Here is an 18438-nt window from a genome sequence, read left to right as displayed (position 1 = left end):
AAGTTGCCAGAGTTGCTAAAAGCTTACATTTCAGCTCAGCTCACAGCTCTGCTCAAATTTGAGCTAGGTACCATAGCTTAGCTCATTTGAGTTGAGCTGGAAGTGAGCGCCCCAACTTCCAACGCCTATATCTCGAAATTTTGAAGAAAATGAAAAAAAATTTTTTGATGCCAAAAGGTAGCGGGGACTACATTTGGGTACAACTCCCACCCCTGTAGGTCCACGCGTTCTCAAACCGGGAGAACTTAAAAGTAAAAAAAAAAAATAGGCACGATTCTGAAAAAATAGGCATGATGTGGCGGTTTAACATGGAAGGCGAGTTTTTAAAAATCTGACAATGTGCAAAGCGTAGGCCCATGACACAAGCTATCATTTGGCATCACTCCCAACTCCCAACTCCCAAAAATTTTTTCTTAAGCGGTTTAGCTTCCAGGAGCGTTTAAAGATTCGGGGATTTTTCGAACAAAAATTTTACCCCAACCTTCAAACGCGATTTTCTCGGAATTTTGAAAAAAATCGAAAAACCAGATTATACCACTATCGGGTAGCTGAGAATATAAGCTTTCATATGTCACCACTCCCCTGCCTCTAGATCAAAGCGTTCAGCTCCCTGAAGTTTTTTCGCGCCCCCAACTTCCAACGCCTATATCGCGGAATTTTGAAGAAAATGAAAATAAAATTTTTGATGCCAAAAGGTAGCGGGGACTCTAACCTACATTTGGGTACAACTCCCTGTAGGTCCACGCGTTCTCAAACCGGGAGAACTTAAAAGTAAAAAAAAAAATAGGCACCATTCTGAAAAAAAGGCATGATGTGGTGGTTTAACATGGAAGGCGAGTTTTTAAAAATCTGACAATGTGCAAAGCGTAGGCCCATGACACAAGCTATCATTTGGCATCACTCCCAAAAATTGCTCTCAAGTAGTTTAACTTCCAGGAGCGTTCAAAGACTCGGGGATTTTTCGAAAAAATAAATTTACCCCAACTTTCAAACGCGATTTTCTCGGAATTTTGAAAATAGTCGAAAAACCGGATTGTACCGGAATTTTTTTTTATGATAAAAAAAGAAATATTTTACTAAAAAAAAGTGAGCTAGCTCAAAATTTGAGCTGAGCTGTGAGCTGAGCTCAGCTCACTTTTGAGCTTTGTAGCAACCCTGCAAGTTCCATATTGCTACTACTAGTGCTGAAGCACACACAATTCTCATAAAATTACCATATCGCACATTTTATGCGCAATTCATTTACTTTCGTTAAGCATATACCGTACGTTCTGAACCGCACAACATGAGTAAATTTCACAGAATAAATTGAAAACTACATGGGCGCAAGGAGGATGAAAGAATTAATTTATTGTTTACTTGATAAAAATGTAAAAAAACGAAGTGTGGATTAATTAATTTAATAATAGAAATTAAAAATATCAAATGAAATTCATTTACATATACTGAATGAGAAGTATAACTTCAGTCGCGTGTACATGTGTACACACACTCTTTTTTTTTTATTTGTTGTACTTCAATCAATGTCTAGCCAATAATTGCCATCAGACAGTATTTGTATTTATTTTTTTCTTACCTAAAACTCCGATCAGATATATCCTGCAATTCATTGTCAATCAGTTTAAGCGTTTTCAAGCGAAGTCCTTGGAATGTCTCATCGTCGACACTTTGCAAATGTGTATGTGACATTTCAATGTATCTCACTGAACTGTGAACAAATTCTGAAAAGAATAAAATAAGAAAAAAGAGAATTCAAATAAAAATTGTTGATTTGTTTGAATACAAATTTATTGCATACAAATTGTAATGAGAAATGTCTGTAAAGGATTTATTTTCGTCAAAAATTTCCGAAGCGAAAATCTCTTAAATTATTTAGTTTTTAAACTGAAAATTGATTTATTACATAGTTTTAGTTTTTTGTTTTGAAAATAGATTTATCGATTTTTAAAAAAGTTTATTTTCTCGTTAAAATATTGTTACCAGTGAAATCAAGAGCCGTTTAGAGAAAATTACCCCCAGTTAAATCGTGAATAACTCTTGTCAATCGCTGGTTTTTCCACTAAAACCACAGATTTCCTTAGTAAAATCACAGGGAAAACGGAAATCCTGAAAACCCAAAGTCCCAAAAACCAGAATAAGGAATAACAAAAATTCAGAATCCCGAAAATCCAAAATTCCGAAAACCTGAAATCCCGAAAACATAGAATCCCGAAATCCTGAAAAATTATATAAAATGAAAAATTTTCGCAAACTTTTTATTTTATATAATTTTTGGGATTCTTGTTTTTTGGGATTATGGATTTTCGGGATTCTGGTTTTTTTTGGATTCATTTTTTTGGGATTGTGTCCGACTCCCAAAATCATATCCATTTAAATAGGTATATGATGTTAGCTTCATTAATCTATCTGATGTGAAGAAATCCTAAGGAACGTGAATGTTAAAAAACACAAAAAACAATTATGAAATCACGGTTCAAAATCGGAGTTTTAAACCACTTTTTAAGATAAAACTTTATTGTAACAAAACAATTTTCCATATCTCCTTAAAATATTTTTTGTAATAACTCGATGCGAATTATAAAACACGAAACATAAAATTATAATGAAAATTATAAAACACACATTTTCCGTACTGTGTTCTGTTTAACAAACCAAATAACAATAAAATAGATTTCACTCTTAAAATAATAACAAATTAATTTGCGCCTCACTGTAGGCAATGATTTTTGCCGCTCCAATAAAGTTGGTTGCAGTTGCATCGAAATAGTGGTATAATCAATTAAAAATTATTATTTTCTAAAAATTCTCAAAAAAAATATCTTAATTCAATTGAGTTCTTAAAAAAATTAATGCAATATTTTGAAATTTTGCTTCGAAAACTTATACCTAGGTAAACCATCCATCAACAGCTTTAGTGTCTACATTTTTTCATTCATGCCTTTTTTTTCTAAAAATAACTAAATCCTTTTCAGTTCAGGCATAATATAATCCTGACAGACAGGATTAACAATAAACACTGACACCACTTTAAGCGCCCCACAGTGAGAGTTGTTATCGTTGCCACTGTCGTCGTTGTCTACGGTCGTTGCCATATTTTTTGGAAGCAATCAAACTGTTCAACAAGAAATTCCCACAGACAAAAAAAAGAAAATTGCAAAAAAATTCTCAAGCAGGATCACAGCCTAATTAGCTTTATTTTCAGTGACAAACGTGCAACGTCACACCATCCATTCCATTCTGCCTCTCTCTCAGTCAGTCTCTCTTGCTGCTTCGTCCTCGAATCGGTGTCATCCGTGTGATGGCCAACATGAAATTTCACTTTTAGCCGAAAAAGAGCCAAAAATAAACGCCAAGCCACATAGCCATCCGTCTAACAGAGGAGTATACACAACTACTACCAGAGAGCCTAGGCAGATTATAGTTAGTGGATGCAGAGATGGAACTCGAGATAGGTATCTATCTCTAAATTCTTTAGTGACATCAGCGTATCCATCGCATCGGTGTGGTGCTCCATGAGCTAGCACAGCTTTGTCATGTTGTTTTTTTTTTTTTTTTTGTTCAGTTGAGTGAGATTGAAATTTCTGTGGTAGGAAGGGGGGTACAGGGGCGTGGGAAAATTCTTTACTTGACATAGAAATGGAATTTATTGTGTATTGCAAGAGATACTGGGATATTGTGTCCCGTAATTTGCATCAACTTTAACCATAATGGCAAATCATCAACCGAAATCTCCTTACCCCTTCTCCCCTACTCGAGTATGTCGAGAAGATGGAAAAGTTCCAATTAAACCAATTAACTTAAGTACACAAAAAATGATATAAATCGTTTTCCAAGTCGAAATACAACAGCATATCCTTTTAGCTGCCAATTTAAGAGGAGCTTACAGACTGCAAACTGCTATAGCTATATGGAAAAGAAGAAGAACGAACGACCTCCCATCTATTTTCAATTAGACTAAAATTTCACCGAGAGCTTGAGAGAGTTCAGCTTCGAGGGAACTATTGGATACATAAGTGTTGCTCCTTTATATCCTTATGCCCCGGTCTCAGTACGGGTCACTGATGTGACTGTGTGTGACAAAGCTACCGTGATGATGTGTCTCCCTGTTTTGTCTCTTTCTCTTCCTATATTGGGGACGACAAAAAACTAATTTCGCTATGAAGAGACATTCACAGGCTTTTCATGGACTCTTGCAAAAGCATAAAATCCAAACGTTAATGTCAAATTAACCAACAGACTGCTGAAATATCTACTCTCTCGGCCTCTCAGAATGTTCAATTCCAAATTGCAATATCACAAAACGTTTGTAGGCCAGTTATTTGCTTGCCAAAAGGAAGCTTGTGGATGATGATGGTGATATGGAGGTAGTTTTTGGTCAAATAACCCAGAGAGAGAAGGTATCTATGTTCCCCCCTTTATCATCAGCAACGATACATAGAAACAAAATTTAGAACCTCCTCAACCATCAGAGAGGGTATGAAGATGAGGGAACAAGCATTTGTGATGTGATCTGGCTTAAAAGCCTTTTCAAGAAGATATCTAAAAGAGAAAAAAAAACTAACAGAAAACACAAAAACCTAGAGAGGCAGGCCAACAACCAATCCAGGGTAGAGTTTATATATATGACTCTAGTACCCAGTAGTTGACGTGAATGTGAAGCACTCACTCTTTCTATAAGAGAAAAGTGGATATGGGCCAGCACTAGCATACACAGAGATTTGGGGTATTCTGTCTCTTTTGTGATGGGAAAAATCGTTTGGTTTTGTTTTCAATTTGAAGCTGCTTCGTGCTAAAAACCTTTATTGGGCATATACTATATTCAGTTTTTTTCTATTTTGCCATAGAGTTTGTGCCATGGAGCTTGTGTTTGTGGAGAGAAAGATATTTTTAGTTCTATTTGGAAGGACGAGTGACTTTTTTGCTACATTTTTTTTTTTTATTTTGTTTGCAAATCTAAAATGAATAGAAAAGAGGATAATATAGAGATTCATTGTTGAGATAGGTAGGTATAAGTTTTTATACTATAAATAAAATTGTTAGAGAATATAAAAGACAATAGTGTTACGGTGACAAGTGAATCATCTCCGTTGTCTAGACGTATAAGAAATGTAGGTAAGTGAACTCTCTCCACTGATGATGGATGAAGACTAAAAATATGTTGATTAAGATGAAATAATTATAACAGGTAAAAGATTGATTTTCGTTTTCTGGGCTATCAGGAACCAAAATTGCAAAAACAACTAAATTAAAAATCATCAAACAGATAAAATCCCATTATGTATATGCAGGATTAGGATCCTGAAAACAAACAAAATCCATTGTTACAAACACCCGAATTCTACAAACCCCATTGTCCGCTGGTTTTTGAATGCAAAAACGATCTTATAGTATAGTAAGTCCCGAAAAGCCAAAAGCCCTAATTTCAAGATCCCAAATCCACAATGGATTGCAGTGGTCTTTAGGTGCAGGTCACTCTTAGTAAGTAAATTCTATTATGTATAACTTTCTTAATCCTTGTTAAAAGAAAAATTTGAAATTCAGAAAACTCTAAATGCTAGAAATCCAAAATTTCAAAATTAATTCTTGAACTGAAAGTATTGAAGAGAACGGAATTTAGAAAATTCAATTCGCCGAAAAAAACGTAATACCCCCAAAAAATCCTGTAAACAATAGACAGATTCCTAAATTGAAAGTTTACTTCAAAAAATATATTTTTCAGAAACATAAGAACGAACATTAAAAAAAAAAACTATCGAATTGTAACTACAATTTGAAAAACAAAAAAACCTAGTTTTTGGAATTTTTCCTAATATTTTTGATGGAATGCAATAAAATGATCGAAAAATGTTATGAAACATTTAGTAACGAGTGATAAAAGTATCAATCAGTCCTTAAAAACTAAAAAACGGTTTAAAAAATGATGATCTAGAAATTTTATGATCAACATTTAACAAGGCCACTCGACAAAATAATTTAAGAAACAAAATACAGTGTATACTCAATTTTTCGTTTATTTAAAAACTCAACTTAAGAATTTCAATACAGAAAAGTTTTAAGAAAAAATTAATTTTACCCAACAATTATTTTAAGTGTATCTCCTCTCAGGTCCCTATCAAGCATCGTAGTTGTTTCATAGTCTTTTTCACTAGCTCCCTCAGTTGGAATATTGTATTCATTTTCACTTTTCCATCTGTTGTCTTCCGTAGTAGTTGTTGTTGTATACAAAGGCTGGACGTTTGTAAGAAAGATCGTTACTAACAACAAAAGATGTAAACAGATATTTTTTAAAAGCATTGCTGCTATTTTAGTTAAAAGAAGTTCAACAGTGACTGGAAGTTATTTCGAATTTAAATTTATAGTCGCGTATTTTAATAAAACTTTTTTTTTTCATCTGTAATTTTTCTGTAATTTGTGGTTTTTACGTTTGAACTGAATTGATTTATTAATTAATTGAAGCTTCAAAATAAAAATAAAGCTTTAAAACAAACTATTATTTTATTTTATCTTCTTATATAATTAATCACATTTTTTTTTGTTTCATTTAATAGATTCAGCTGACAAAATTACATTTTTTGATTAATTGACTAGATATGTATCTAGTTATTATTAAAAAATCATAGTGTATTTTGTTAGCTATTTCATTGGAATTTTAGCTGTCCAGAGTTATTATTTATTTTTGCTCATCTTTTTCCTTGAGCTGCTTACTCGTAAAAAAAAGTTGGCTTAAGCATTAAACGGATGGGCCGATCTACTTCAAACTTGGTATGTAGCAGTTTTTGGATCCTGTACAGAGGGGTTTTTGCAATTAATTTTTTGGACCCAAATTAAAGGTATACCTGTCATATACCAATTTTGGAATAGTTTGAATATCTCAAAAACGGCTTCTACGATTTTGACAGACAAAATTCAAGTATTAGTTCTTTCATGAAAAAAGTATTTTTTTTTTTTTCAAAAATCGTTATTAACGGTACCTGCCTTTGAACCGTATTTTTTTTTTTAATCTGATTTTCTCCCAAACAATTTGTTTAATTTCAACGAAATTTTTTAAACAAAAGCCTTTTACTAATTTTTATATAAATCAAAGATTAAATTTTGAAAAAAATAATTTTTAAATAAAAAAAAATGAAACTTTTCTTTTGAAAAATCGAATTTTTGAAACCGAAACATATAGCGTCGGTCTCATGAGAAAACCTCGTAACTCCCAAAATCAAAATTTTACAGGAGAGACGAAAGAGTAAACAAACAACAGAGTAGTTGGGAAGAAACGCGCTGTGCAAAATTTGAATTTAAGTCTATTTAGAGTTTTCGGAATGACCCCAAATTTTCTAAAGAATGGCATTCAAAAGTCATTTTTGAAAAAAAGTGGAGTTACGAGGTTTTCTCATGGGACCGACGATAGGGTATTTTTGAAATTTTGGTTTTAGGTGTTGATTAATAGTTTATAATAAATAACATACCAACTTTATTTTAAAACACTTTTTTCAAAAAAAATACATATATATACAAAAATTTGTTTTTTTAAAAACGGCTCCAACGATTTGGAATTTATGCATTTTATAACAGAAATTAAACTGCAAAATTTTTGTGGAGCTCAATATCATTAAAAGAGTTGTTGTTTTTGTAAATAATAAAAGTACCAAATTTGTATAAATAAGTCGTAAAAATTTAAGCATTTTGAATTCCAAGAGCACGTACGTGCGGCTAGTCGTGCATTTTATTTTTAAGAGATATTTTTTTTATCATTGAGTTACATAATTTAGTTCCTATTTTTATAATCTAAAAAACACATTTAAAAAAATTGAAAATTTTTCGATTTTTGAAAGTAAATACATACTTTGAAAACTAAAATGATAGCTATGTAGCGATTGAAGTTCTATCTGTTACCTATACAATTGTATGATTTTTAAATAATGTACTCCTCTTATGTAACTCACGAAATGGGGATCCATTTGGCAGTCTTACGCTATTTTTTTTTTTTTTGTATCACCGGATTTTCAGAAAATGGCAACAACAAAATCAAAAATCCGCTCCTAGACATTGAAGCCAACATGCCATTCTATCATATAGAATTTAAATTTTGACAATAATTGGTTCCGTTTCTGAGAAAAATTAGAATCCGTTTTGCCAATTTCCTATATTCTCCAAAAATTCGGTAGCCTAGAAAACAATTTACTTTCTCTCCAAATTGTTTAAGCTTTTACCTGCATTCTTTAAATAAAGTCTTTTAATTTTACTCCGAACCCGATTGCTTTAATTATCTCAGTTAAATTTTTTAACACTTCATAAAGTACAGGAACTATGTAAGTATACTAACCATGTTAAATAGCGAAAAAAAAAACTATAACTTTATTGCCATATTTCTTTCTACCCAGTTAAGTGAGAAAGCATCCCTAACTGGAACAATTACTACAAAAATCCTTCCCATTTAAACCGGCGTTCCCGTTTTATCACCAACTTTATAATCCTGAAAAGGAGTACGTCGCACTTAACAGGCAGTATCCCTATAATATTCTATATAGTTATCTGAATATATTTCGTTTCTCGATGAAACCCGTCCCATTTTCCCTAAACTACATATAAGTATAAAAATATTCTATGTATGTTGCGACATGACGATGCTTTTTGATACAAAACCGAAAAAAAAAGGTTAAAAGCCAAACCAGCAGCATTTTCTCGGTGAAATGTGTAACATTTATCTCACCCTGCGGGCTGTTATTACTTTTAATTGCTTATATGCGCAACATGAAAGGTTAATAACTCCACACTCACTGAGCACCATGCGATTATCACAAAAGGACATCCATATATTATATATACTATATAAACGCGCGTTTTGGTATTGTTAGCGGCGGGCGGGCGGCGGACAACGAGGATGCACCACGCGACGGACGAGGGAACGAAAAATGGTGGTGCGGCGGCGGTAATTGTGTGTGAAAAAAAAACGCGCTGCACCACTCTTCTAGTGGCTTTATGATATGTTCTCCCTCCATTCCGATCTAATCCTTGATCCTTCGTGCATACATATACATGGAGTTCTGCTTTTCGCGGTATGGCAAGTTGGTTTAAAAGGAAAGTCACCTAAATTCCCATTATATGCACCAGAATAAAGTGGATCAGTATAGAAGTGGGAGGCCAACAAGGACACTTTCTGAGGGTGTTTGAGAGAGTGTGCGGTTTAAAAGGATAAACAGGAGGAATGAAATAAAAAAAAATTGCGGAACCAAAAGACATAGAAGACTACAACATTCCTAGAGCTTAAGTAATACAAACATACATACAACCATAATATTATAGCCTCAGCAAGGACATACAGAATGTGTTTTGAAGAAGAGAGCAAAAAAAAAAAAAGTTTATCCTATTCTGGAGAGTCGTAGTCGTCCGTCGTCGGTCGTCGCATGCAAAACTATATACACACTTTGAAAACGACAACTACTGCCTCGAAGGCAACACTTTGTCATACGAACATTCCGATGTGCAAGGTTGTTCGTTGGTTTTTCCTTTTTCCTCTTTTTTTTTCATTTTGTTTAAAATTTTTTTTTTCTTTGTTATTGTAACCCTTGTGGAACTTTTGTCCTTACACATTCCGGCATCCTGATGGCTGGGCCTCTCAGTTTTATGGAATGTTCACTAATTCTTCGTTGAAAAATGTCAATAGGGTGTTTCAAGATTCTCAAGACTCTTTTTAAGTTTTTTTTGGTTTTTGGAATTCTTGTCATGAATTTTGATTTTGCGGTAAATGAACCCTGACCCTTTTGTAAAGTATACCTATCGGGTAAAAGTTGGGTTTACTTTGAAGAATCTTTGTTTTTTTTTTTTTTTTAACTAAAATTTGTGGCTAACGACTAAAATATTTTGTTAAATTAAATTGTATTCATATTTGAGTTGAGGAATAACTTTTGTTTAGTACTTGAAAGGATAATAAGGACATGGAAAGATTATACGGATATATAAATTATTTTAGTCCGGGGTATTCAATATTAACTTTTAAGTATTTGAATAATTTTAGAAGATCCATTTTACCTCGATGAGGACTAGCAATTACCATTAAAGATTTCTATATTATAATGAAACCAGAAAGCCACACAGGGGTCCCCGAATTTTTAAAGAAAAAAAAAATAAAAAAAAAACTTGACCGCCGCACCACAGCTGCACCATCGCCGTTTGGCGGAAAATTTCGGGGCACCACCGCCGCACCTTTTCATTTTGTATGAAAAATTCGCTGCAACATGATACATAATTTTGGATTATTGAAAAATAAAAAAAAAAACTACCAACGAGATGGAGATTAGAACCCAAGTATCCAGAGCACTTTCAATTAGAAGTCCAGCACCTTAACCACTCGCCCACCAAGTCATGTTTGTACGAACTGGCAATTTGTTGCTCAAGTCAAAATAACTTTGAAAACGACTTAGACATTTGTATAAGTACGAGAATAGAATTTTTGATCATTGTGCGGCGGTGGTGCACTGAATATTTCATTCAAAATGAAATGGTGTGGACGTGGTGCAGTGGTGGTGCAGCATGGTGCAGTGGTGGTGCGTCGAAATAGAAATTTCTGATAATGGTGCGCAGGTGGTGTTGCGGAATTCCATTTCACCTTCTGAAAATATTAATCCTTAGATTGCGGTTTTTGGTGTATTACATTTGAATAGGGTTGCCATGTATATGTTCATACCATACATTTTTTTAGATCTAAAATTTCGCATCATAAGTTAAGTGGGGATTTCAGGCTCTAACTGAATAAAAAATCATAATTTTTTGCTAAACAAAAATTTTTTGTAGGTTTTTTGTCGTTTTAATAGGGTTACCATAGTTCCATTCCTTAAATAATATTACTAATTTAGTACTTTTGCTTTAAAATAGTGTTGCCACATAGATGTAACCATAATTTTTCCTTTTCAATACAAACCTATCTTTTACTTGAAATCGATAAAATGGGATAACAAAAATATGTTTGGATTGCGTTATTTCTGAAACCAGGTCTTGAAAAAAAAATTGGTTTTCATATATTTTTAGAGCTTTAAGACCCCTTTCTTTTGATATCTCACTCGATGGATTTCGAATTTCGGAATCCATGTTTTGAAACAAAAACACAGTTAAAACACCCTATTAGTCTACAACAGACCTTATAAATTTCACTTTTTCAGACGCAAACCTATTTTCTTCATAAAATCGATGTTGGTTAACTTCTCCCAACAGTAATTTGCATGCTGGCTAAGCTTGGTATCCTGTGTGGTGCAATTTTATGCATATGCATGGCTAAGCAAAGAACAAAACAAGAGACGAAGAAAAATTAAAAAAAAAAAAAAAAAAAAAAAAAATAGGTGAAGATGCTTAAGGCTTGACATTGGTTACAACAGCAACGAGATCTGGTCTTACACATTCACACATCCAAAAGATTATATGTTGTCTATTCTGAGGGTGTACATCTTGATAAAAATTTTCCTTCACCTCTTATCACTTTTCATATAGAGTAAAAGTCACACAAAAATGATGCTGTGCATATGGATTAGGGCATATGTGTGAGAGGGAATTTATGTCCTTTTAATTGCTCTCGAGTTAATTAATCGTGTTTGTGCAACAAATTCTATGCATTTAGTTTTTTTTTTTTTCACCATCATATTGCGTTCTCTTGCGTGTGCGGTGAAGAGAGATTGAAGAGAAGCGTGAGAAAGAATGATGCGTTTCATATTAAATTATGTGTGTGTTACTTAGTTAGTTTATGTATGCACACTTTGATGAGAGGACACAATTGTGTCCTTTTAATTGTAGCAGCAAATCCTTGACAAAGCTATCCCTATCCTAGGAATTACATATACACAATGGAGATTCATTCTTTTTGCATTCAGGTCGAGAGGATGAATAGAGTTTTTTTTTTCTTTTTTTTTCTTCATTTTAAGGAGAGTTTGACGTTTGTCGTTTTGCTGTGATGTCTCTGTGATGTTTTGTTGGACTAACGCAGATTTAAGTTAGCTAAGCAGACAATTGCAGCTTTCACTGTCCTTGAGTACTTAAGGTTCTTTTTCTCTATATTTTTCTGTAATGTTGTGTGTTTTATTCTTCTCTGGTTTTTAGTGTTTTTTCTTTTGTGTGCAACATTATTGTGACAATGTGACAGTTTGGCACTTGGTAAGTTCTTGCTGACACATTGTGTTTCTAGGGTTTTTTTTTCTTTCCATTTGTCGTCTATTTTTTTCTTGCGCAGAAGGAGTTTGGGTGAGAAAATCAATTTGTAGTTCAAATATTTGTTTTGTACCTACATATGATTGAGTGGATAGGATAGCAGAAGGTGTACTTAATTTTTTGTTGTTGTTTTTTCTTTGGGTTGGTTTTTTAAAGATTATGTGCAGTCATTCCTTAGATGAATGAAAAGTGTAATGAACTTAATTATAGTAAATGGTCATAATGGTTTCAACTTTATCTGCTGATTCAATTGAAATATCTTAAAACAATTTTATTGTTTTAACTAGTCGAAGCTGGGGAATTAGATTTTTCTTTGCAATATTAAAACAATGAGGTGTTTTATGCTGTTTAAAGCGAGCACCAAGAAAAATAAAATAAGAATTTTGTTGAATTCCATTTCAAAACTGATGAACTTCCCATTGCGATTGTTTGTTCAAAAACTTAACAATTGCTATTGTTAATTTTATAAGAAAAATTGTTAATTTTATAAGAAAAATTGTTAATTTTATAAGAAAAATTGTTAATTTGATAATTTGTAGTATTTATTTTTTGTTTTTTTTTCTTTTTTTTTTTTTATTTTTGATAGTTAAATCCTATCGAACAATATTTAAATTAAAATTATTCAAGTAGGTGTTATCCTTGATGATTTTGTGTGTGAATGTGAAAACCTAATAGTGTCCTTTCTAAAATCCCAGAAATACAATCCCTGTCGGATAAAGTCAATTTCTTAAATTCAATTCTCATTTGCTTATTGAATTGGATTTCATCGACCGCCCACATACACACAAAGCCTGAGATTAAAAAAAGGACAAAAATGTGAAAAGTAAAAATCTAAAAATTAAAAGGATCAAATTTTAAAATCATATAGACAACGAATTATAGAGATGGAGAGAGACTGAAAGAGTAAAAAAAAACGGAAAGAAAGGATCAAATTCGAATAAACGATTTTCTACTTCTATGAATTTATTTTTTTTTTCTTCTCTATCCTGTACTGGTTTGTTTTATTTTTGAAAATTAATGTGTAAGGAAACTTTTCAATATCTTATTCCGGTGGATATTAAAAAATATACTTGCAAACAAAAAACTAACACATAGATCTGATATTATTTCTTACCTTGCATTTCGATAAAACATCCTTCCGACCATATAAATCCTACAATTCATTTTCAAAAAAATAAGGTCAGGTACACACTCTTCTACTATATTTTTGTATCTATTAGAGGGAGAAGAGAGATGTTGGTGAATCTATATTTATAGAATATTTTGAAACATGTCCTGTCTCCTCTGTGTGTGTGTGTTTGTTTTTTGATAAAATGAAAGGATCTGGTAGGAGGATGAAATACTAAGAATAGCGAAATATCATGAATAATGCATTTGAATCATCATAGTTGGCTCATGCATATGCGACGAATTATTTGCTTTGATTATATTAGTGTATGTGTGTGTTAGTGTGTGTATTTTTGCCTTTCATTCATCAAAAAGTCTATATAACCATATATACATAGGAGATCCTTGTAATGGCTTTATCTGGGTTGACTAGATGATTGTTACATATTTATTCAACTATATTCTTCATTATTATTTCTACTATCTTTATGGATGGGATGACAAATATACGAGTGTATATTGTTGGCAATATGATGGAATTTTCATCCATATGAGATATGACATCAACGACCATATTCTTATATCATCAAAGTGAATGAATTGGTTATTTCCTTAAGGAATCTATAATATTCACATGATGATGGTGAGAACTTGAATATTGAGTTGAAGATGGAGACACACATCTAGAGTGAGGAGTTTTCATTTTCTTGATTTGATTTTGTTCTTATAGGAATTGTTGGCGGAAATGATTTTACTTTTTGTGAATAAATTTTCAATAATTAAGGATAACATACAAAGTATTGTGCTTAAATTTACTTAAATATTCGAATTTGTTAAAGGTTAAATTTTTGTTAATATTAAAACTTGCTGAAAAGACTAGGAAACATCTAAATTAAATTCGGGAGAAAATTCAAGAATAAACAAGGGATTTTTGAAACTAATCGCTTTTTATTTTCGAAATTTAGAAAAATCCCAACATTTTCAAAATATAGGATCTTTTAGTCCGAAAAAAAGAAATTTTGTAGAATCCTGAGAGCTTGTAGTTTTTGATTATTTTAGTTCGGGAATTTTAAAAATCCAATACCTACACCTCACGAGTTTAAAAATCCTACCTCAAAATTTTCAAAAACTCGAATTTAATTTTCTTGAAAACGGCTCCTAAGATTTTGTTTGAAAAACATTTGATTGAATTTTTTTTTCGAAAATCATTACTTACGGTAGGTACGTGCCATAGAACCGTTTTTTGTTTTTCAAATTTGATTTTCTGCCAAACTAGTAATTTAATTTCAATGATGTTTTAATGCAAAAGAATGTATGTACATAATTTTTATATACCTACATAAATCAAAAATAAAATTTTGAAAAAAATAATTTTTGAATTTTTAAATAATCTTTGAATTTTTTTTTTTTAAATCGATTTTTCGAAAATGGGACATTGAATGTTTTTGAAATTTTGGTTTTAGATGTCAAATATTTATTGCCACAAAATTGCATTCCAATTTAATTTAATTTTTTTTTTTCAAAAAATGATTTTAAAATACTATAAGTGCCGGTTTGTTCACAGTCGATTATCTTTTAATCAAGGATTATTCCATACAAAAATCCTTGATTAAAAGATAATCGAGTGTCAACAAACCGGCCCTAAGTTTTTTAAAAAACGTTTCTGAATTTTTTTCTGAAAATGCATGTTTATAATAGAAATTCAATTGCATACTAATTTTTGAAGCTCAATTTCATTTAAAGACTTTTTTTCATTTGAAGAACAAATTGTGGTGTTTTTTAAATTTTTTTTTTGAAGTGAAAACTTCTTTAGTATCGTAGTGATTTGAAACAAGATGAAACGAAAACGCGACACGACTTCAACTTGTTATAACTTTTTTGTTTTAATAGATAGATGAATGAAATTTGTACTGTAGATAGGTAATTAAATAAATTATAAATGTACAAAATTTCAATTAATTTCATATTCATAATTCGGAGATAACGGTAAAAAGATGTTCTTTTCCAACACACGTTATATCTTTTGATCTAGTGCACATACAAATGATACAAAATACAAAATGATTTAACTTTAATACGCATGCTGATAACATTACCTTTTATTTGATATATCACACATAACGGTAGGTGCTTTACAAGTTACACAATCTTAAATTGAAAAAATTTAAAAATACCTCAAAACACCTGTGGAGATCTGTTGGCGATGACCAGCTGCCAGTGTAGGAACTACCGTAATCTCAGTCTCTAAATTCGACATGGTTGACTTTAAAAAATTCTAACTTCTCTTGTAGACATCTTTGAAACAAGATTTATGCATCATTATACAAGGTGAAACAATAAGCTTTCACATGGTATAAAATTTTTTATAGGTTGTCAAACAAAAAAATTGATTTAATAGCATGAGAACATAAAAATATATGTTTTTTTTGGTTTTTGGATGAAATTTCATCGAGTTAAAAAAATTTTTAGCTCTTTTTGTAGATGTCTCATACACCTTATCGATATATTTATTTTGAGCTAAGACAATAAGCTTTCAGATGGTGTACAAATTTGTATAGGTTGTTAGGGAAAAATGCATTTAATAGCGTGAGAAGATAAAATTACGTGTTTTTTCGCTTTTTTTGATGAAAATGATTGTTTTCAATAAATTATTTTTATACTTTTTATGCATTGTAAAAATTTTAGTATGGCTTAATTCTTTAGAAAACTTTGTAAGCTTTTTAATGGTCTATTTTTTTCAAGAAAAATGATTTTTTAAGGTTTCACTTCTACCACGTGTACATTGCACACATGATTTTTTTTTTTTTATTTTCATACATATATGTATAATGTACATTTTTTGTTTTATAAAAGTCTAAGAAATTTTAGTAATTTGTATTCAAGAGCAAGTACGTGCGACCCAGTCGTGCATTTTATTTATTTGGCATTTTAGAATTTTTTGAATTAGTTTTACCAGTTTTTGCTGTGATTAATTATTTTTGGCTGTGATTTATCAGTATCGGTACATATATTAGTTGCAGCTGCAATTCGCTATTCGCTATTGCAATTACAAGTTTTGACAGAGAGTGAAAAGAAATTGCAGAAGGAATTTTTAACAGGCCCCTTTTCAGGAGGATTTCAGAGAAAACCCAAACCATAGACTGGTCCCGAAGACGAAACACAAACTGGTTTACCTATAAATTGCTTCACCATAACCTCAACTTAGTTAATCGTCATTTATGTTTACACTTGGCTTTATTCACAAAAACCTTCAAAAAATAAAGCTTAAATAGCTTCATGTTGGTGGTAGACAGGAGCGAGGCAGTCACTCAATTGTCTTAAGTAACTCCAAGTGTTGAGTTCCTCATCCTCTCGGATATGATCAATTTCCAGTCTACTCAGAGTACACACACCCGAGCCCATTCAAACAATGCATCAATTTGCTTATGAAAATATTTATACAATTATTTCTCCGAGATTAGACATCGTCTTTGCCTTCATCGTCGTCATCGTCAGAGTTTGCAGAGTCATTGTTTACGTTCCCTCATGAAAAATATCAAAAGAAAAACCCACCAAAGCTATATGTTTGTGCTGCCATCTATAAAGCTATACTTTTAAAACTCATGTGTGTGTTTTTTGTCCTGGAAGACGGATATTTTCTTCAAGGATCTACTTCTAGCTTAACAAAATAAAAAAAGAAAAAAATTCATCTTTCATGCTACAGCTCCTTCTTTCACATACTTCCTGAAAAACCGAAACAAAAGCACGTGTTTTGCTTAAGCGAATTACCCTCTAAAGCTTTTGATAGTCACCTACTCTCTCACAACTTCTTCTTCTGTTTTGTGTTATTATACATTAAGAAGAATATAAATGTGTGTGTATTTTGTTGAAAGGACCTGGTTATCGTTAAAATTGCTTACACTGTTTAAACAATGGGAATTTAAGAAGCTTGCCCACAACAATGTTGTTATAAGTTACCCATCAAGTCTAAAAGGAGAATAGGGTCCTAAAATAGTATGCTTTATGTTTCATGCTGCATGCTGCTGTTTTTTTTTTTGTTGCTGTTGTTTTGTTTTTAATGCCACACCACTTTCAAGGATAAACACAATGGTTTTGTAAGCTCATGAAATGTCTTGGAAAGTCGTAAAGTGTTCTTATAAAATGAGCGTACATGATATCGTAAAAAAAAGGACATATAGGGTAGAAGGGGGAGGATTTGCCAGGATTTAGGAAAATTGACTTAACGCAAAGTTTTTACGTTTGTTTTAATTTTTTTATATCTGATATTATTATTGACTTTATTATCTTCACTTAAATATTTTTTTCATTCTGATATATTAATTGTTTCTATTTTTAATAATTTATTCAAAAAAACGAAAAGTGATGTGGCAAAGCCTCCCCAGGTGGGAGGCTTTGCCACGGGGGTGGGGAGGGATTGCCAGTTACCTAAATATAAAAGTTAATACAAATAAAACCAATAATCATAAACAAAACTTCTTTTTAGCTGAAAATACGAAGAACTGATTGATTTTGTAGGATCCTGCCATCCTCTTTTGAAAAAGCTCCTTTCTGGCAAATGTACCCCATGGGGTGCATTTGCCAGAGCAAAACCTACCCAAAAACAAATGGCAAATGTACCCCACAAGCTAATCTTTCGAAAATTTACTTATAACTTTTTTATAAGTTAAACAGTAAAAAAATCACTTCTACACAGCATAGTACACATAATTTTCAAAAGATATTTGTATGACAAAGTAATTTAACAAGACAAATATTAAAAATTTTCGACGCTTATGTACCCTCATATTTTGGTTCTCAACATTAAAAAACTAACACAAGCGTCTAATTTATTTCGTGTCCAGCCAAAAGCTGTCAAACTTTGTGGAAAGTTTGCAATCATAAATGTGCAACAGAAAATTATTTTTCGGTATTTAATATTCTTTTGGTTTGGAAAAAAACCTGGGCTGGCAAAGGCACCCCATTGGCAAATGCTCCCCCTTCTACCCTACGTTATGATTTTGGTTTATATTTTATTTTTTTTTTTTTGTGTGTTTTTTTTTGGTTGTAAATCATAATATGCCGCAAATCTTCTAGGCATGTTCGTGTTTTACACCATACTCGCCTAAAGGGGCGCGTTCAGTTGTCATAATCAGAAAATGTGGTGGTTGA

At 31.9% G+C, this 18438-nt stretch overlaps 2 protein-coding genes across 3 annotated transcripts in view; both read right to left on the bottom strand.

Moving 5' to 3' along the window:
- The window catches only part of LOC129913734 (transcription elongation factor S-II), a 409451-nt gene that overhangs the window by 253529 nt on the left and 137484 nt on the right, over nucleotides 1-18438 (bottom strand). The gene's annotated exons all lie outside the window — the stretch shown is intronic.
- Nucleotides 1-18438, bottom strand: part of LOC129913718 (chaoptin) — a 150179-nt gene that overhangs the window by 13892 nt on the left and 117849 nt on the right. Inside the window, exons 1-2 of one of the 2 annotated variants that reach the window (XM_055992526.1) lie at nucleotides 1799-1910; nucleotides 1577-1721 (exon numbers count right to left, since the gene is read on the bottom strand). In XM_055992526.1, coding sequence (XP_055848501.1) covers nucleotides 1577-1689 — 113 coding nt within the window. In that variant the 5' untranslated portion in view covers nucleotides 1690-1721; nucleotides 1799-1910. Of the gene's footprint in view, nucleotides 1-1576; nucleotides 1722-1798; nucleotides 1911-18438 lie in introns of those variants that run through there. The other variant, XM_055992525.1, reaches the window with a different exon arrangement.

This window comes from Episyrphus balteatus, chromosome 3 (assembly GCF_945859705.1).
Source record: "Episyrphus balteatus chromosome 3, idEpiBalt1.1, whole genome shotgun sequence".
NCBI classification, from domain to species: domain Eukaryota; kingdom Metazoa; phylum Arthropoda; class Insecta; order Diptera; family Syrphidae; genus Episyrphus; species Episyrphus balteatus.
The sequence above is the reverse complement of the archived record's forward strand: the minus strand, read 5'-3'. Positions and strand labels throughout refer to the sequence as shown.